General features: G+C 40.0%; 1 protein-coding gene across 1 annotated transcript; it reads right to left on the bottom strand.

The window, feature by feature from the left end:
- Positions 1–10,598: 10,598 nt before the first annotated feature.
- On the bottom strand, positions 10,599–20,687 carry krt62.L (keratin 62 L homeolog). The gene is given in 9 exon segments (NM_001085584.1): positions 10,599–11,466; positions 12,047–12,078; positions 13,350–13,570; positions 15,566–15,691; positions 16,001–16,165; positions 16,635–16,730; positions 19,322–19,382; positions 19,622–19,845; positions 20,095–20,687. Coding segments are annotated over 9 exon segments (1,743 nt in total). The 5' UTR covers positions 20,623–20,687; the 3' UTR covers positions 10,599–11,176.
- Between the last annotated feature and the right edge of the window lie 1,206 nt (positions 20,688–21,893).

The raw sequence follows: 21,893 nt of genomic DNA, 5'->3' as shown, positions 1-21,893 counted from the left end.
CTCTCCAGTGCTCAAGCCTTTTAATAAAGAGCAAGAGAACCTATAAGCTGGGAGTACAGGGCTTGGGGATAAGGCTGTAGGACTTTCACAGTGTAGCATCTATCCACAAATACTCTAAAATACGATTCCTCACAAATCTTTAGTATTCACTGCAAAATGGTAATACTAATAATACTAAGCTTATTATTAAGCAGCAATATTCATATAGTTACATTTTTTATGTAAACCAAAATCTGCAGTTAACTGGCATTTTTATTGCTGCTTAATAAATTATATGTGGTTTGCAGATCAACGGGGAATGGTGCCTGGGATGCTAACTGTAACAAGACTTTGTATGGCCTTAGAAAAATGTATATCATATTTTATTTTATGCTCAATACAAAATCTCTACTTCTTGGTTTACATTTAAAACCATGTACCATCTCTTCTTCCTTCAAGTTTTGCTTTATGGATCAAATAAGTATTAATGCAGTTTTCTGTCAGTTTTTTGTACAGTTTCAGTCCTCTGGTGGCAGTGGTATAACTTTGGGGGCATGTTCTCCCCCAGCAAAAAAAAAAAAAATGTTTATCTGGCCTCCTTGCATACAAACCATAGTCAGCTCAGCAGCACTGCAATCCAGTACACTGAACATGCTAAAGACTATTAAACGCTACATTTTACACTCACTCTTTATGGTTACGGTCATTTTGATAATAGTACATGGTAGCTAGAGTAGATAGGACTTGTTGTAACTTTACTGTATTTAGAAAAAGACAGACCTTTATTGTATTTAGTTAGAGCAAACAGAACTTTTTTATCATTTTATTTTGTTATTGTAATGTTGCAGTGATAATTGTCTTGTCTGTGAAGAAGGGATTCAAGTAAGCATTTCATTGTACTGTGTATGCTGTACTCTGTATATCTGACAATAAAACTTTGAATCTTGAATCTCAGCAGTACAATGGTGATGTGATTTACAGTACTGCTTGGCTGGTGGCACATGTCCCTCGGGGCCCTTATATAAACCACTATAAGCCACTAGGGATGATGAACCAATTGTTAGGTTGATGATAAATAGCTCCAGACAATATGGTACTGATACTGGCCTAATTTTTTCCGCTATTAGTAGCAGTGATCATAAGGGAGCATTATATTCCCTACAGTAGGGGTCCCCAACCTTTTTACCCATGAACCACATTCAAATGCAAAAGAGTTGAGGAGCAACACAAGCATGAAACAAATCCCTGAGGATGGAAAATAGAGATGTGATTGCTATTTGGTAGTTCCTATGTGGACTGACAGCCAATAGTAGGCTCTGTTTGGCAGTACACCTGATTTTTATAGAACCAAAACGTGCGTCATAACCTGGAATTCAAAAATAAGCACCAGCTTTGAGGCCACTTGGGGTTGGGGAGCAACATGTTGCTCATGAGCTACTGGTTATGGATCATTGCCCTTCAGCATATACCCCCAGTTAGCCAATGGACAGTCTCTGTAGAAGTGTTTTGCAGTAGTTGGACCCACCACCACAGGGATGGACATGTCTCGTCATCCTTCGCCAAGTGAAAGCCCACCAGCGATGCATAGATAGACCTGCAGGCATTGTAATGACTCAGGGGAACAAAATCACCACTCTCAAACTGTGGTTAGGAAATCTCTTTTTACAAGGCAGGAATGCTGCTAAGTCTCATCTCCATCCAGCCTCTGTTATGTTTTAAGATACTGAAGCCAATCTGTGCATGAAGACAGTGAACGCCCATCTGCATTTCTTATGGTATTAACCAAACAATAGCTGTTTCACTCCTGTGAGAGAGAACAAAAAACAGCGCACTGGGCCAAATCTCTCATGCGGAGAATTAGAGCAACTGCCTGCAAACATCAGTGGGAAATATACAAAACAAAATAAAGGAGTCCCAGCAGAAAACCATATTTGTTTATCTAGAAGAAATCTTTCCAGACACTTGCTTATAGAACACCAAGATAGCCCTAAATATATTTGTAGGTATTGTGCTGTACAGCTAGTGAGAGGATGAAAGGTATCCATGAAAAGAATGTTTTGCTGCTCATTTGTGCTTTGTAGGGACCATGTACTTAACAGGTATTCCTACTAGTGATCCATGGAATGCTCAATGTCATGGGTTTGTTTCCAGCCAGGGCACTATCCACTAGGAGCTTGTATGCTGTGTCTGTGTGGGTTTACCCACTACTGATAAAAATTGTCTATAATGTGTCTATGACTATTATATGTAATATAATATTATATTATATTATATGTCCAATATGTTCAGATTTTTTGTGTTAATGCACACATTTCTGCTTCCAGTTTGCTCACAACAATAAGCAATAGTAATTGAGTCATCAATGCTGTAGTAATGTAGAGTATATATTCATACTGAAACACGTGATCCACTGATCAACCAATTCTTTGTTCCTGATACCCCTTTATTAATATGTTTAGCTACAACTATGGTGCCACCCAACGCTTCCCCATAGCAAAGGTATGTACTGTTCAAATAAAGGCAGTGATTGTAAACTTACTTATTAAAGAGTTAAATAGTACCTACTTATAATAGGATTGTCATTGTATTATGTTCCCTTAAATATAAACTTAAGTATGTGGGCAAACAACACTAAATGAATGGCATGTGATGCCTTTCTATGTAAAAACCCCAACTCCCCTGAAGTTCTGCATCTGCTGGCACATTAGTAGATAAATAACCCTATACTTAACTCAGCAGTGACTTGTTCAGTAATACCGGCACTTTATCTGAATGTAACTCAGTGTTGCTCTATACATTGCCTCTCCTACTTTCCATAGGAGGGAAGTCAGTGCCCACATTTGATGTGATGCCAGTGTCTCCTTGGCAGGTAGCATTCCTCTTGGCATAATAAAGAACGTCAAAAGCGATTAAGTGGGTCTCTCTCGTACAAAGATGAAATATAAACAGCAATTATATAATGACACGTTGTCCTCAGTAAATATAGATTGCAGTTGGCATTTACGATCTACTGAATTCTGCCCATTGTCTCTTTCCCTGGCAACTGCGAGGTGTGTCTGTCTGTGCCGTTGCCTTAAAGGCACACAAAACTGAAAAACGTTTGGGATGCATATTCACGGCTGTGTCCTTATGCTTTCTTTGTGATAAACGCCAAACCAGCTTTTGCCATCAGGCAAGTTTTGGCAGCAACTGTAGAAACTGTTGAGGTTAGTGCACCTGAGTCATATTATTTGGCTGGGTACTAAAATTTGAATCTCAGGCAGGCGGTAAGGACAGGGTTGCCTTGTAAGGGTCGGACTGGGCTGGCGGAACCCAGGGAAAAAAATGGTGGGCCCCAGCCCAGACCCACTCCCTGCCTGATACCAATGCTGCTGACCCCGACCTCCCTCCCTTGCCCCAGTCTGGAAGAGAAAGGGGGTGCAGCTGGGGTGGCAGGGGGGGTTGGAGAGGGCTTTGCAGCTGGTGGTATGTGGGAGCCCCTGAGGCAGCAGCCCTGGTGGGCCCCAGGCCACCCAGTCCAATGCTGTGCCTTGCCATAAGCACTGTATTCTGCATTTATAATCTGGTGCAAAGTGCAAAGCAGAAGACCTCAGTGAATTCCCAAACCTCAGTTTGTGTCCCTTATTGCTGTAGCTCTTTTGTGTAGGGCCTTTATAAGTGACATATACTGTACTATACTAACTTTTTCAAAAGTAAAAATGTTTAACATTTTTCAGTAAAACCCTACTAAGCCTATATGAGCTGCCTATGTAAGCTTTGGTCTGATCCTTGTCATATTACTATTATTATCCTTCATTAGGGATTTTCCCCCAGGCAAAATTCTATGTTTGGAATAGGATCTATGACCCCAGTGCAGGGCGACATTAAAGCTCAGCAAATTGTTTTGGGTCAGTCATAAATTCATATTCGATAAAGTACAATGTATAACAAACTTCTGTGCCAATCCAAGGGGCAAATTTACTAGCCAGTGAAAATTCGCCATCGACGGCATCGCAATACTTCACCAGGTGAAAATTCGCTCAGACAAATCTAATTTACTAAAATGCGAAGTTTCGTCCTGGGCGAATATTCGTTAGCTTTACTTCGGCAATGCCAGCAAATCAAAGTGAAGAAGCGCTAGCATTCAATTCTGCCTAGCGCAACTTCGCTAGAGGTCTTGCGCTCAGGCTAATTTGCATACGGCGGCAAATTTAAAGTTGAATGGACCTCTTTATGGTACATACTGCATCTAATACATTATATTTACACTGATAACTACACATGCCAAGGGAACCCTAATAAAGTCAATTGAGTTGTTATAATGCCCTACACAAAAGCCCAGTTTAAAATAATGTTTCCATATGTTATAAAATGTATGGGGGAAACCGGTTACACAAAAAAAAAAACACCTTTGCAGCCTATTACCCTGAAAAAAGGAAAAGACACCAGCGTTTTTTGGACTTAGAAGTTTTTCCACTCAAAAAATTTGATTTAAGTAACTGAAGATTGAGGAAGTCACTTCGCCTGGTCTGAGCTGGCGAAGGCAAGTCTGGCGAAAAAGGTAACGTTCAGTAAAATCCGCATCTTAGTGAATTTGCGGAGTAACGTCCATTCGCCAGAGCGAAAAGTCACCGGTCCTTAGAGTGCAAATCACCACTAGCGTCTATCTCCTTCGCTAGCGAAGTGACTCCTGTGCCCATTAGTAAAAGGGTGAAGTGCCTGAAAGCAGTAACTCAAATGGTCGCCAGCGTTAGTCACTTTATCCTTTAGTAAATCTGCTCCCAGGCCGAACCCGCTATCCAGAAAGCTCTGAATTACAGTAAGGCTGTCTCCCATAGACTCCATTTTAATCAAATACAGGAATGGGATCTGATATCCAGAAACCCATTATCCAGACAGCTCTGAATTAGAGAAAGGTTGTCTCCCATAGACTCCATTTTATCCAAATTACCCTTATTTTTAAAGATGATTTCTTTTTTTCTCTGCAATAAAACAGTACTTTGTACTTTGATCCAAACTAAGATATAATTAATCCTTTTTGGAAGCAAAACCAGCCTATTTTGTTTATTTAATGTTTACATGATTTTCTAGTAGACTTAAGATATGAAGATACATATTACAGAAAGATCCATTATATGGAAAACCCCAGGTCCTGAGCATTCTGGATAACAGGTCACATACCTGTACTTGAAACCAACTGAATATGCTGACATTATATATATTCCAGGTAGATGATGACATGAAATATTATTTATATGTTAGTAAAAGTCATGGTATACTCCTTTGCCCTGATGTTTATCTCACTAGTGTTACATACTTCAGAACCACATCAGTGTGAATTTTGGGTGAATCAGTGGCATCAATAGCTGGTTTCCACAATAGGTGGTTTCCACACGTTAGTCAGCACTGCTAGACACATTAGTCACACTTGGAAATTGTGAATATCTTCACATAGTCGGTTAGCTCAGCCACAAGAACATAAAAGGGTTTGGCCAAGAGAAAAATGTTTTGTCAAACATGTTCCTATAAGTTGGGCATCATCCTGGCAGAACAAAAGGCCACATTAATCCTGTCTTGAAAAACCACGCCTATGTCATGTTCTGATTGTATGTGAGCAAGGAGATAAGGAAAGAGGTTTGATGGAGGCTTATCAGCAGTTACCCATCTGCACATTCTTGCTTTCATTATGTAAGCTCTTAATAAGCATTTGTTGAATATCAAAACATGATAAGCACTGCAGCAGAGAGGACAAGAGTGGAAACGCAGGCATCAGTTGTCCACACATTCAACTGATTTCCAATGTGAACCTGTGACTGTGATACCAATCCAAATTAGAATTATGTTTTGCATTCCATTTAAAAAAAATTGTGTTTTCAGCAATTCAGTGATCTGCAGATACAGTGGGGGTCATTTATCAACACCGGGCAAATTTGCTCATGGGCAGTAACCCATGGCAACCAATCATATTGCTGCATTCATTGTTCTACTTGCAGCTGGCTTTAAAAAGCTATTCACTGATTGGTTGTTATGGGTAACTGCCCATGGGCAAATTTGCCCGGTGTTGATAAATGAGCCCCAGTATGTCCACCAGCCAGAGCTTAGTAAAATGTTGATTAGTAAAATAAAAGCAAAAATGTTTATTTGGAGCTACTTAACTGCAGGACAATTTCTTCTTTAAGTTGATGAGTTTGATTGGTTAACGTAAAATGAAAATATTTGTCTAGAAGACTCACATTGTCCTGCAGGTTCCATTGTCCTTCCTCCATATAGGCAATCAGTGCTCCAAAATGGCAGCTATGGCGTAAGGTTCCTCTGCCTGTGCAGTGGTGCCTGTCCTTGGATTGGGTTGCCCATATTCCAGCATCATCATGCACCCTGACTTACCTCCACAGCAGTGTCACATGGCTTGTGCTATCACATGTGTGCTTGACTGTTTCTTTCCTTCCTTAGGCTTGTCTTGATCTTCATTTTGTAATTTCTGGTTTACTCCAGTCTTCGGCCCTATCTCTACGTCCATCTCATTATCCCCATCTGTTTCCCATGATCCAATCCTGACCCTTTTTAAGCCTGCCCTTGACCTCTGCCCAGTGCTTGGTCAATAAGCTGTTCCTGTGATCTTGCTGCTGATTCCTGTATCATCTGATCCTGTTCCAAGTTCTTGTTACTGCTCTGTTGCTGATTCCGAGTTCTGTTCCTTCCTTGTTCCTGTACACTATTGCCCCTGCTTGCACTGATTTTGGATTCCCCGGTGCTGACTCCTTGTTTGTCTGCCGCTTGCCTTGACTCTCTGGCCTGATTCTGGACTGTGTCCCTGCCTGCTGCTTTCTACTAATTCAAGTTTGTATATACATTGTGAGCAGTGTGAGTTGTTATCACTTCTCTAAGTTTATTAAAATATTATTTCCCCATTATCATGAATTTTGATCTCCGTAATGCTGTGTATGGTTACACCGCGGGTTACCCAGTCATCACGCTCCTAACTTCCTGGTACTCCACGCTGTCTCCCCAGGGAAGACGTGACACTTTTCTCCACTACATTGGCTCCCTGTCTCCCCCCCCCAGGTCAGCCCTGTGGCAGTGTGAGGTTCTTGTGAGTCTCTCTCTACAGACATCACCACTGGAAGTCTGACATATGGTCTTTTAATGGGCACCTGTTCTGTTTCAGAAAATTAATGAAAAATTAGGGTCTTCCAATGTGATACAGTAACTGACTTTATCTCAGTCCAGCATACTGCTTCCTTAGTGTGAAAGCAGATACAATATGGAGACTCACTGCAAAAGAAAATCAATGCAAAGAAATAACTGGGATAAATGTCTTAAGCACCTTTACATTTTTTTCTTATGTGCCTGAACCTCAGTGGCAGAACTACCGGGGGAGCAGGGGGTGCGAGCGGGCCAGGGCCCGCACCCCCTCAGGACCCCCCGGCAGTCCGTTCGCCGCTGAAAATGCGGCCAAATGCGGCGGTACGGAGGGGGGCGGGGCCCGGCTGCGCGTCACGCACCAGGGCCCGCCCCCCTCAACGAATGCTACTGCTGAACCTACAGCACCACTCTCAACCATCAAACACAGACGAGCCACTTCATTGCCACCACAGTGGGTCCTAATAATACATGGCTGACTCTGTATAAATGAATGCATAGTATTAATTCTAAATGTAGTATTAATTCTAAATGTAACAATGAGTACATTGTTACGTTTATCACACCCTGCCCTTTATATAGTGTTTGTACTGTATATCCAATAGCCTTCTCTGCAGATCATCACTCACACTTGATGGCAACGGCATTAACAAAACAAGAGCATGAATTCATTCTCTTTTCAGAGAATATTTGCACAGTTAATCTTACTTTCATTGTAACACAGTAGTAGAGGTTGAAAAAAGATAAACAAATTCAACCTTTTATTTAAAAACTGCCTAACTTCAGAAGAAAGCCAAAAAAAAAACCCCCAACTGAAGCCTCTTCAACTTGGCACAGAGGGGGGTAAAAATTCCTTCCTGGTCCAAGGAATTCATTTCAGTAACCTTGTATTTTCTCACTTGCTAATTAGTAGTTATGTATATATAAAATGTTACATTTTTAGCCACATTCATTTTTAGGGTTTAGTTTTCCTTTAATGAAGCCTTTTGCTATTTGGAAATATTGTGATTTTGGCAGATACTTTAAATGGAACACATAGCCAAGCTCAGTTCCCTGAGAATCCCTAGCCATTTTCTCCTCTGTAACAATGCCAGATAAGTAGTTTTCTGAAACTTTGCAATGACACAACCTGATTGGTCAGATAGGCAGGTTTGGAAGGTAATGGATGAATTCACATTTCCAAAAAGTGCCAGACTAAGAAGCACAATTTTGGTTTCTTGTGTTTATAAGTGATTCTGTCCAATGTGGACAGATACAGGGAGATACTGTAGTTATGTCTGAGATGGTCTACAATAGCAAAATAGCCAAGAGTCTTTCTTCTAGTTGTCTGCACATTTAAAAGGAATGACAGATTGCTTTCATTAGATGATTAGAAATAACAGGTCAATTTGTTTCTAATTTGTTTTGTTTTTATTGTTTTTATTTTTATTGTTTTCATGAAGAAATCTTTGGAATTTCATCATATGTAAATTCCTTTCTTTTGGAAACATATGTATTTTATCTTGTTAAGTCATTGTATTTTATTGAAACTTCAATAAAAATAATTTTAAAAGAAAAAAAAACTGCAATGGACAACAAGTGTGTTATTGTGCTAATCTCACCTTGGAGATAAATACCTGAACGAAAACATTTACTCAAAGCTGGGCACTCTTTTTCTCAATGAAGTGTCTAAAGTGATTGAGTACGTCCTCCCATACCTATTTTGGTAGGGGGCTGGATGATGGGATCTTAAAAGGGTGGTTCACCTTTAAATTAACTTTTAGGGTCAGGCCACACAAGCAGATTCAGGTAGATTAGTTGCCCCAGCGACAAATCTCCTCTTCTTCTGGGTGACAAACTCCCTCAACTGCCTTCCTCCTCCCCCGGCTAAAATGAAAATCGCCTGAGCGAAGGCAAACGCGATGCTTCATTTTCCTCAGAAGGAAACTTCGGGCGACTTCGAAAAATGAAGCACCGCGTGTGCCTTCACCCAGGCGACTAATCTCAATAAAAAAAAACAAATTGTCATGTTCGGCACCCTATATCCAGAACCCAAGCTAAGCTCCTTGGTCTCGGCTCTCACTTCTGCCTCTAACCGCCGCCTTTCACCTCGGGAGGAGCCCTCGGCTAATCAGATGCCGCCAGGTCTTATTTGAGAGAGGAGCTAAGCTAATGGTTCTGGACGAGCAAAGGGGCACGATCATCTCACCAGGATACTGGAAGGAAGAACACCACCCGGAACAGGCAGGCCGGGCCAGGACAAGCAGAGAATCGTCAGACAGGCCGGAATCGGATTGGAGAGTGTAGACTAGTCGGAGGCCAGGCAAGGATCAGGATTGGAGAGATCAGAGTAGTCACGGACAGGCAAGGTCAGGATTGGAGAGGTCAGAGTAGTAAAGCAGGCAGGCAAGGGTCAATACACAGTATCACAGAATGGATCAAACTTAAGCAAGGCACCTAGGAACTTTCTAAATAGAACCTAACAACGGGCCGTTTGCAGAACACTGAATTCCCTTTTTATACAATTTGAATTTCGGGCCCTTGCGTGTGATGTCATCACGCCAGCGCATAAACCAGGAAGTACGCCGGTGCGCACGCCACAGGGAAACCGGCGCAGCAAGGGAAGGCAGCATTGCGGCGGGCGTCCACGCCAAAGGAGGTCCGGTGGACTCCGCTGCCCACTAGACCACCAGGGTAAGCGTTAGTCATTACAAAAATGCTCAGTATGGCTACACATTGTTCTTGCTAGTTTTTATTATTCATCTTTCTATTCAGACCCTCTTCTATTCATATTCCAGTCTCTCAAATTAGTGTATGGTTGCTAGGGTAATTTGGAGCCCTGCAACCAGACTGATGAAATTGCAAGCCGGAGAGCTCGAAAAACACAAACAATAAAAAATGAACAGTTGAAAATTGTCTTAGCATATCAACAACTTTAAGAAAGTTAGGTTTTAGAGTCTCCATCCAAGGGTCTTTTTTTATCTATATTTGGATCTGGGTGGTTAGTCTGCATTTACTTTACCGGGGCTATTTTTTCATTAAGAAAAATAACCAACAATCCATGTGTTTACCTTGTGCCATGGATACTTAAGTGGGTGCATATATGTGTCCAGGCGACTCGTTTTACTGCATAACATTTATTGGGTAAGATTAAAAAAGTCATAATGCTACCTGCTGAGGTTGCTGTACGTTACCAGACCTGGTGCAAACTTCTGCAAGTTGAAAAACATTGCCTCAGGTGAGTCTTTACCAGGAATGGCAAAAAGAGCCTTGTTTCAGAACAGCAGCAGATCCAGAAGTGACCCGGAATTTTGCAACTTTATTTTATTATATTACTCCCCTATAGTATGTTGTTTGTTACTGGGCTTGAGGAAGAGTTGAGGGACAACCTGAAATGTGGCACTTGTGTAGTATGGTTTATTTGTTTGATTGATTAAATATGATTTTGTTGCAGCAGCTTTCTACTCTTCTATACATATTTCCAAAACAATTTCACAATTAAAAAAAGACAGAACAGTGGATTTATATTGCAGCAGGATTATGTTTATTTGTGCCACAATGCTTAAGCTCAGTGCACATTTACAGAAACATAACATTATCCCCCTAGTGGGTGGAATTTACAAATCGAGGTGGAAAAAAGGTGTCAAATGCTTAACAATGATTGCTCATGTTTGCTTCTGTTTGTGCCACTGCAGGGACCTGCGTCGATCGTTTTACCTTTATGAAGCAGAAATGGGGCAGGATTGCCACATATGAGAATAACCCCAAATTTGCAATTAGGATTACAATTGGGAGGCATTGTAACAAGGATGTGCATTGCATTGTATTATTTTTATTATGTTTATTTTTTACCATTTTGTCAAAAATTTTAAATCCTTTTTTCTCCTGCACAGACAATGCTTGAGAGACAAGTATGGAATGACAGCACCTTATTGCGGAAAAGCCTTAGTGGAAACATGTGTTTGCTTTAAAGAGAAAGTCATGAGGATGGGATCTGCAGAACAGAATGTTTACAGCAACTGAAAGCGCAGTATCTGTATTAACAGGCAATGAATTATTGTGTTCTGGGCACTGATATTTGCCTCATTTCATGACTTGATTAACTCCTGTAGCTGGACTTGCTGGAAGAAAATCTCACACCGCTGCTGACGCCACCACCAAATGAGGAGCTTGAGGAGCTGAATCCGCCACCTCCTGAGCCAAAGGAAAGGCCACTGCCACCAAAGGCACTGCCACCACTTCCACCAAAGGCTCCACCACCACTTCCACTGAAGGCTCCACCACCACTTCCACCAAAGCCTCCACCACCACTTCCAAAGCCGAAGCCTGCTCCAGATCCACCTCCTCCTCCTCCTCCTAGGGAACTTTTGCCTCCAGAGCTGATGACAGCTATGAAACAAACAGAAAAGAACGGTCTCAAAGTTTGCTCAAGGTAAAGTAAATCATAGCAATCAGATATTTGCATTCAGCTGAAAGATAACAAAAATATATCTGCTGTTTTGCTTTACTCGAATTGGAGCAAAATTTGCACATGTTATAAAAAGATCAGATCTTTATTAAGATGGCTGGATACTTCACCCAGTGTTATACTGTGACATTCATATTCATGGGATATATATGTCGATAGGAATGCTCACTGACTGACAAGCAGTGTCAGACTGGGGGGGCCTGAGGCCCACTGGGACTGCTGCCTGTGGGGCCCCCACACCCCACCTTGGCCCCCGCCCTAGCCTCAAAGCCACCTCCGGTCCCCCACGTGTAACTTTTTCTTCTCAGGATCACAAACGGGGCCAGGGAGGGAGGTTGGGGGCAGCAATTTTGAGCAGGGAACGGCCTGGGCCAGTAGGGTCTACGAGGGCCTGGGCCCAGTGGTTTTTTCCTGGTGTCCCATTGGCCTAGTCTGACCCTACAAACAAGGCTACATGGCATATATTATGAGGGTTCAATGAAACACACAGAAAATACTTACAGATGCTGAAATTATTGACATCTGAATTAATCCTGAAAAAAATGGAATGGAATAAAAAAATTAGCGTCAATTAACAAAATTGTAGCTCTTCATCAAAATGAGAAACATACACCATATGTTGGCTACTAAGTTTGCCAGCGGTGGAGACATATCATTCTGGTTACTAGAGTACCAAAATCCAATTAATTCCATAGTATTAATTAATATCATAAACATGACACAACATGATCTTCCTCTACTCCTGTAAATGAAGGAACTATCCCTCATATGTAAGAAAAGACACTAAGCCACTGATTTATCAGCGTTTGAATTCAAATTCTTACTGCAATTGGAATTTTTTTGCACTAAAACTCACTAATTAAAATGATGGTTTTCAAAACTCAAATGTTCGACAACAAAAAACGTAAAAAACTCGGCTTTTAAAAGCTTTCTTAAGCAAAATGTAAGCAATTTTTTTAATTTCAGGTTTTCAAGTTTTCAGATTTCTCAAATTTTTTCGTAGACAGACCCATTTCTTTCATGGTTTTGGTCGAGTTTTTTAAGATTCAAATTTTTAAATAAATAAGCAAACATTTAAGCTTGCTCAAATTATTTAGTTTATTTGAATTATTAAAACACTCAAACATCCACAAATTTGAATATTGACAAATAAGCTTCCCCATTTGCCCAGGAGCAGCAATCTATATCAACCAAAAAGATGTTTGCCAGTAAATGCTTCCTGCTGATTGGCTGCTATGAGTTACTGCTCCAGACTTTTATTACATAGCCATATTCTTCCAAGCTGCCTCCCAAATAATCAATTATTAAAGCTTTTTTTGTAGAGGAAATAATTAAAAAAATAAAATATCAGTATTATTAAAGATCAAAATAAGCCCTGTCCTATACATACATATATGAAAATAAACATAGGAAACCAGGTGTTTACTCCATTATTCCCCACCACACTGATTCAGGCAAATTTGTGATTTCTAGGGGTTCCTATGGGCACAATAAATGAGGGGATCAAGTTTTACTGCCTGTGCTATTCTCACTCTATCCCATGTGTAGAAGAGCATTAATTCCACTACTAGAGCAGACAATCGATTCCTAGTATTGTGTGGCAGCAGTTTGTCCGTGCTTGGTAGAAGCACTGAATTCTTAGTTCTCATTATCTCATTGAGGACTGCCAATGCCCACTGTATGAACTGCCCTGCAAAAGAAACCCAAGCTAACGTACATGATAGCTCAACCACCGCTGTATTTTAAGACATGAGAAAAGTTTCAGGCTGTTAAAAATAATGTGGCTTTTACTGAAAACACCTACCTGCTCTCTTCCCCTTCCAGCAGTTTCCTGTAAGTAGCAATTTCAACATCCAGGGCCAGTTTCACATTCATCAGTTCCTGGTATTCCCTCAACTGGAGAGCCATGTCCTGCTTGGCCTTCTGCAGAGCAACCTCCAGCTCAGCGAGTTTGGTTTGAGCATCTTTCAGAACAAGATCCCCTCGCTCCTCTGCTTCAGTAATAGATGCCTGCAGCTTGGCGATCTGGATAAAACAGAAAGATGATGCTGGAAATTTTTCAGGTGTACCTGGCCTGAAAGCAATCCTACAGAGTAAATACTCCCTATGATTAGTGCCAAAACCTAAAAGAAGACCTGATTAATTGTTAATGCACATAGCTATAAAAATATAGGAAACACCAATATGAAAGAAGGAATATATTTGCATTAGATCAGTCATAGCTATAAAAGCCATTCCCCTCTGTAACTGCTCTCCCTAGTCAACTGTTATGTGCATTCCACATTGTGCCCAGTATCTACCAGTTCAATAGTAAACAAAAGCAGAAGAGCAGTCATTAAGTGCTTCTCGCACAGTTGCCCATAGCTACTGTATTTCAATTAGGTTTTCATCCAACGTTACTTGGGTCACAGCTTTTTTAATGGATAGTTGAGCCATATTCATCATGTTAGCTACTGCCAAATGATCCTCAGAAATAACCCCTGTCTCAAAGTCAATAGAGGATCATTCACTGGACATGGTAGCCTAAAAATTTAAGAATTTTTCTACCTAACCTTTTTCTTTAGACAAGCCAAGCCAGTGTGAATGCTTCCTACTGCATGCTGATTTGCAGAAAGGGTATTTTGGAAACAATATGTCATTATGCTTTATGACTTTTACACCTCTACTGACAGACTTTCTCTTTTTCTGCTTAAATCTACATAGAATAAGAGTCAGATTACAGTTGAGTCTCATCTATAACCAGGTAATTGACCTGATGTGCATTTAAGAGTATATCATTTGGACTATATTTATATCGAAATTGTCTTGACCTAATTATACCCATAATTTTAAACAAAAATGTGATAAATGCAGTTCACATAAAATACATTTAGTCATGGCCCGTCTCTGTGACTTTTGGATTGGGGACAATGGACAGACTACCCAGAAGCCAGAGCAAATGTACTAGAGCCCAGATGATCTAGGGCATTGTTTATCACACTATGACATTGCAGCTCTTTCTAACAACTCTTCCAGTTCCAACAATTCCTTACACTGTGACAAAAGCTAGAGCACTCTGAAACAGTAGTTTTCCTGCAATATCGGAGCTGAGCAACATTTGTTCATGTTGTTTTTCATGATATCTATGAAGCACTTTGAAATTATAATTTCATCGATGTTTAGACTGTATATAAATTAGAGATGCACAGAATCCAGGATTCGTTTCAGTATTTGGCCAGGATTCGGCCATTTTTAGCAGGATACAGATTCAGACAAATCCTTGTGCCTGGCTGAACCGAATCTTAACTTAACTTTCTTTTTCCCGCCCCTTTACTGATTTGCATATGCAAATTATGGTTCAATTCGGTTTGGTATTCGGCCAAATCTTTCACAAAGGATTCAGGGGTTTGGTCGAATACAACCTAGCAGATTCGGTGCATCCCTAATATAAATGTCATAATACTGACATGTAATAACAATAGTGCAATAAATATACTTTAATAAATACAAACAATCTTGCAAGTATATTCTATGCACGACCCTCTGATAAACCTAAAGCTGGCCATAGACGCAAAGATCTGATCGTACGAATGGAGGATACGTACGATTTTCGGACCGTGTGTGGAGAGTCCCGACGTTTTTCGTCCTGCGGAGATCGGTCGTTTGGTCGATCGGACAGGTTAGAACATTTCTGTCGGCTGCCGATAATATCTCTGCGTGTATTGCCGATCGTACGATTTTCAGTGGGAGACTGTCACTAGCTTTGGTTGGACATAGATATCGTACGATTGCTGTCAGGGGCAGAACATTGCTGATCTGTTCTTTAACTACTTTATTTGATCTGACTGGTAAGACTTTGATCTGAATGGTTAGTGGCGGGTCGGGAGATGGGTCCGATCGTGCGATGATTCGTACAATCAGATCTTTGCATCTATGGCCAGCTTTAGTTGCCAGTGCTGGTCTCCATTTGGGGCTAAGGTATTAGCCTATCATAGGACAGGTTATATTGCCACATTTTCTAAACCCAAGCCAATGCCTCACCTGTTTCTTCACATTTCCAATTTCAGCTTTCAGTCTCTGGGCTGTACGATTGAGCTCTGAGATCTCATTCTTTGTATTGCGCAGAACATCTCCTTGTTCGCCTGCAGATGCTTGCAATGCTTGAACCTTACAAAATAAGGTACAGATTTACTTCTTGTTTCCCCAAAAATTTTAAGATAAGGTGAATATCATGGTTAGCAATGCCTTTTAATTGTTTAACATGTATCAAGAAACTGATTCAATATCCAAAGTTTAATTGTCATATGTACAGAGTACAGCGTACACAGTACAATTAAATTCTTACTTGAATGCCTTCTTCTTATCTGTGTTGTGGGTGCTGGAGGGTGATCAAAAGCAATAGATTCTGCTCTCATGCAATTGGTTTATAGTTCTTTGGCTTATCTTTGGTGTCTATGAGAAGATCATTGCCCTTACCTTGTCCTGGTAAACAGATTCAGCTTCAGCTCTGCTCTTCTTTGCTATGTCTTCATACTGAGCCTTCACCTCAGTGATGATGCTTTCCAGATCCAAAGCTCGGTTATTGTCCATGGACAGGACAACAGAGGTGTCAGAGTTCTGAGCCTGCAACTCACCCAGTTCCTAGAGGGGTCAAGTTTTTAGAGGGGTCAAGTTTTAGGGTAGTACAGAAAAATACAAAGCCCATGTTACTGTGTATATCAGTACAATAGGGATGTCCAACCAGCAGCTTTCCAATTGTTGTTCAGCTTCAACTACAAATATTCCATTAATAACCAAAGGTTGTCTTGAAGATCTATATCCCTGTAATTTCTCCCCAGACACTTGGTTGTCTTTCATCATTAAAAGGACCCCTTACTTTTCTACAAATAGTTGAGTGCATATGGATAATGAAGTTAGAATAATTATTCCATCTTAAAGTAGTCATTAAATTGTTTTTAGTTAACCCGATATCTGCAAAGTATGAGTACAGTAGAGTAATAATGTCTCTCCTTTTCACTGAATCATATTATTCAAAAACAGCTGTAGGACTGTGGTTGTTTTGTGAACCTCTAATTACTGTATTATATAAATAAAGCAAAACATATATTACAGCTTCAAAGAAGGTCCTCAGGAAGTTGAGTTCATCTGTCAGAGCATCTACTTTGGCTTCCAGTTCCACCTTGCCCATGTAAGAAGCATCCACATCCTGAGAAATGGAATTCATGCAAAATTAGGTCAAGTGTGAAAAATAAAGCACAGAACATACAATAGTTAATCATTTACATAGAGAAGTTAAGCATTTACTTATAGAACAACGGAAACCCCTGATCAATTATTATAATATGTATATAGTATATTTATAATAATATAGGGGCAGATTTACTAACTGGCGTCCACTTCGCACCCAGCGCAACACTTCGCAAGGCAAAAATTATTTCAGACAACATCCGGAGTTTCATACTGGGCGCTGAACGCGAATTGATGCTAGTGTTAGCCACTTCACCCTTTAGTAAATCTGCCCCATAGTATTTATAGTACAGTATATTTATATAGTAAAATATAAGGATACTAGAAGTCAACAAGGAGTTTTATCACCAGTCACATCATACATAGTGATGGGCGAATTTATTCGACAGGCGCAAATTCGCGGCGAATTTGTGCGATTCGAAGCAGGCGAATAAATTCGCAAAACGCCCGCGAAAATTCAAAACGGGAGCCGGCGTCAAAAACGGGCACCGGCGTTGAAAAAAACGGGCGCCGGCGTCAAAAACGAGACGCCGGCGCCGTTTCGCGAATTTTTCGCCGTTTCGCGAATTTTTCGGCGAAGCAAAGGGCGCAAATTCGCCCATCACTAATCATACATACCATGGCGTTCCAAGGACACTTATACAATGCCCTCATATTTTAAAGGCAAGGTACATTTCTTATGATATAAGAGGCATCATTAAATACTATTTATAACTCAGGACATCACCAAACATAAGTTGTATAGAGAATAATATACCCCTGTTGTAAAATATAAGGATATTCTTAAAGGAACAGAACAGTAAAGTCAAAAAATAAAAATGTTTTTAAAAGTAATGAAAATATAACGCAGTGTTGCCCTGCACTGGTAAAACTGGTGTGTTTGCTTCAGAAAAACTACTATTGTTTATATAAATAAGCTGCTGTGTAGCAATGGGGGCAGCCATTCAAAGGAGAAAAGGCTCAGGTTACACAGCAGGTAGCCAATAAGCTCTGTCTGTCTAATGGTGTTATCTGTGCCATATAGCCGTTTTTCAATTTCCGCCATTGCTCCACAGCAGCTTGTTTATATGAACTATAGTAGTGTTTCTGAAGCAAACACATCGGTTTTACCAGTGCAGGGCAACAGCAAATGATGTTTTCATTACTTTAAAACACTTACATTTTTTGGTGTTACTGTTCCTTTAATCATTAAGGAGTTCTGTGACCTTTTAAATGCAGAGTGCTTTTATATGGTCATGGAACTCCTTGGTGATGACTTCAGATATGCGCTTATTTTACAAGAGGGGTGCAAAATTCTTTATAATACATATGTCTCAGTGAGTCATGTAACACAAATAACATCACAAAGCACCATTTATAACTGATGATATCACTTAGCACTGTTTATAAGGCTATAGTGTACAGGATATTCATGGTTATCATCTCAGAAACATAGAACATAAACCAGATGCTTATCACCCTGTATATAAATGACAGCAATCTCAAATCACTGAAAATAGTCCAACAGAAGTAATGCCAAGTCTGACAATAAGTCATCATGATAAGAACCTGTTGTGATATTACATGTCAATTCTGTATAGCCACGAAAACACTATGTACATTTTATATCTGAAGTGCCTTCATTTGTAGCAGCTGACACAGACTCCAGCAGAGGCCACATTTCACTTATTAAACTTAATAAGATTTGCAAGTTCACTATAGTTTTAACTGGACTGTTGCTTATTATCACAGCAGCCAAGCTGGTAAATATCAAAGTCTGCTGAAGACATTAAATGCCCTAAACATGGCAGATGTTATGAATTTAGTGTATATATAATGCTGTCTGATGTCAGTCTCATTTTATATAATACGATTATTAGCAGAAGCATTTTTACTTTTATAGGCAATGTATCACAATACAGAATGTTGGCAGGCAGTAGCCTATCATGCCTTTGTCCCATCCTCCTTTGGTGTTACGTCTGCTCCAAATGTTTGTTATGATAAACTAAGCAATGTCAGAAGTGTGTGCACTCTATTTATGGAAATAATTTGCAGAGCTCCTGCGGCTGATTAATATGAGGGTTCTGCCATTGTTGTGAGAGGGTCTCTTCAGTAGTTACGCATCCATTTGTTTTCCGTCTGATGGAAAATGAACAGATGGCAGAACAGCTATGATGACTGTATTTCAGCTACAATAATTTGTGCAATGGCACTGCACTCTGCACCTAGTGCAGAATTTTTGTGTACTTAGGTTTATGCTTTAGCTTAGTGCTCTAGCACTTGCATCTGGGTAAATAGTAAATGATCCCTAAAGTGTATATAATTGCCCATTAGTCCTGTAATAATCTTTGATATGGAACAGGATACAGTTAGGAGAACATTTACTAAGGCCAATATACTTTTTATGAAATCCAGATAATATGCATAATATCCAAATGGAGCTGGTATTCTTTCTCACTTTAGAGCTATTCTAGAACCAGATACAGATACTTAATAGCTTTCTTGAATAGAGTCGTTTACTATACATTCAGCTTTTTTAAAAAAAAAATTTTTAATTTTACTATAACTTACCTTCTTAATAACAACAAACTCATTTTCTGCTGATGTTCTCTTGTTAATTTCATCTTCGTATCTACCAATAAATAAATAAGGTGATTAATAAGATTGCATACCAAGCTTAATCACACCATGTCACAAGTACACCTAAATTGTGTTTAACTAATGCCCGTGTCACACAGCCACACCCTCTTTCTCTTACAACAAATGCTGCACCTTGTGTATCTTGTGCGCCAACCTGACTGTTTCAAATAATGCACCCGCCCTCCTGTAGATGTAGGATCTTAGTGTCAAATTAGTATGAACATTGCTTACTTATTTTTGAAGTCATCGACCAAGTCTTGCATATTTCTTAACTCCCCGTCAAGCCTTAGTTTATCATTTTGCAAAGCATCCAGTTGCCTCTTGAGGTTGTTGACATAGGCATCGAAAATAGGCTCAGTGTTGCTTTTTCTTGACCCTTTCACTTGGCCTCCTTGTTCTTGCAATAAGGTCCATTTAGTTTCAAGCACCTTATTCTGTTGTTCAAGGAACCGGACCTAACATAAATTAAAATAAATGTTTGTGAATATATTAGTGCTAATTAGTTATTATGGATACTATATGTGAATTTAAAAATCACTATGGCATGAGATAACAATTGAAGACAACTGGAAAACACATTTGGTTGGAGTTTACTGCAAAGAAACCATAAACTTACCAAACCCCTTACTTTCTTTAACCATGACCATGTGTGCAAAGAAATATAGGCATAATAATATATATAATAATACTTTATCAAATGTTACCTTGTCAATAAAAGAAGCAAATTTGTTGTTCAGAGTTTTAATTTGTTCTCTCTCCTCCACTCGAACTCTCTGAATGTTTGGATCAATTTCCAGGTTCAGTGGTGCCAAGAGACTTTGGTTGATTGTAACTTCTTGTATACCAGCTGATGGTCCACCAGGAAAGCCAGCACCTCCAAAACCTCCAAATCCAGCTCCTCCAAAGCCACCACCGCCAGCTCCTCCAAATGCACCACCAGCTCCTCCAAAGGCACCACCAGCTCCTCCATAGCCTCCCCCACCTACTCCACCACCAAAACCACTTACTCTTCCACCAAAACCACCTGCTGCACTTCCATAGCCACCTCCACTTGCAGAGCTAACAGAACTGACCTTCCTTGACCCTAGATTATAAAGACTTCTGCTACCAAAGCTACCTCCTCCTGAAGCACTTCCAAATCCTCCACCACTCTTAGCCACAGAAAATGAACTGAAGCCAGGCTTGCCTGAAGTTGCAACTGATCGAACACTAAACTGCTTATACTGACTCATTTTGGGTTGAACAAAATTGAAATTGATGTACAGAAACAGAGAGTCAAGGAGACAGAACCCCTCTGTATCTGAGATTTAGCAGCTGCTCTTATATACTTGTGCTGCGTGGTCTAAAAGAGTGCAATGAGATCAATTTACAAGATTATTATGCACAATGTGCCCAGAAGGCATTTTTTTTTCAAATAAAATTTCAGGAATGACATTTACGCTTCCAGCATTATTGGTGTAAAGACAGATCCTTGAAAGTGAGCAGGTGAAAATAAAATAACAAGTAAGAACCAGAAAGTACAGCACTATATGCATTCTTTTCCCTGGACAAAGTAGACTTTCTACATAATCATTCTGTACAACTACTACAGCTTTCAATATAGTTTTCTGTATAGTTTGCTTTATTTCTGTTAGAAAGGGAAATGTGAATGTTCTACATTTGGAGGAGGACTTGATATGTACATTAAAATGTTGTACAGTATAATTGAGCCCACAGCTGACTTTACAAAGTATGCTGCAAGTAATATACTTACTAGATCTTATAGAGACAAATTTGCATTGATGGAGTCTTCCATAGCCATATGCTCCAATTTGTATGTGTAATAAAAACAATCCGCCACACCACGCAAATCCGTTACTAGTACGCTAATTCACTAAAAAGTTGCGTCTCAGCAGCCGAATGCTGGTAAAGTTTGGCTAGCGTTCATTTGACAGCGCGATCAATATCGTTCAATTTTGACCAAGCGAAACTTCGTTAGTACTCTTACAGTATATAGGTCGTATAGACATCTTTATTAGAGATGTTGGTGGAAATTGCTTGAAGTGGCCAAGGAAGCAAAATAAAGACAAAAGAGATCCTAGATATAAGCCCACCCTAAAACAAATGTGGCATGCCCCTCAAATGGTTGGGAAAAAATGTTAACACAAAAATCTTTAATAGTTACGACTTTTGAAGACAATTCCGCTTTAAAAAATGAAAAAACTTCAGTGTCTTTTACAACTTGTATCAGTTTACGACATACCGGATATGATGTCACTGACATAAGATTGAGGCAGCTGTAGCTTCATCGTATCAGTTCTCCTGGACTAAGGTGGCGAAGGAAATTCTAGTGAAAGCAGTAATGTTCTATAAAATATGCACTTTAGTGAATTTGCGGAGTAACGATTGTTCCCCTGAACAAAAATTTGCCTGATGAGAGGGAACCAAAATGCGCTAGCGACAGTCTCTTTTGCTAGTGAATTGTCGTTGACGCCTGTATGTTAATTGGCAATGTCCCTGCGGA

This window comes from Xenopus laevis, chromosome 2L, assembly GCF_017654675.1.
Source record: "Xenopus laevis strain J_2021 chromosome 2L, Xenopus_laevis_v10.1, whole genome shotgun sequence".
NCBI lineage: Eukaryota > Metazoa > Chordata > Amphibia > Anura > Pipidae > Xenopus > Xenopus laevis.
Note: the sequence above shows the minus strand (reverse complement) of the source record. Positions and strands in the feature narration are given on the sequence as shown.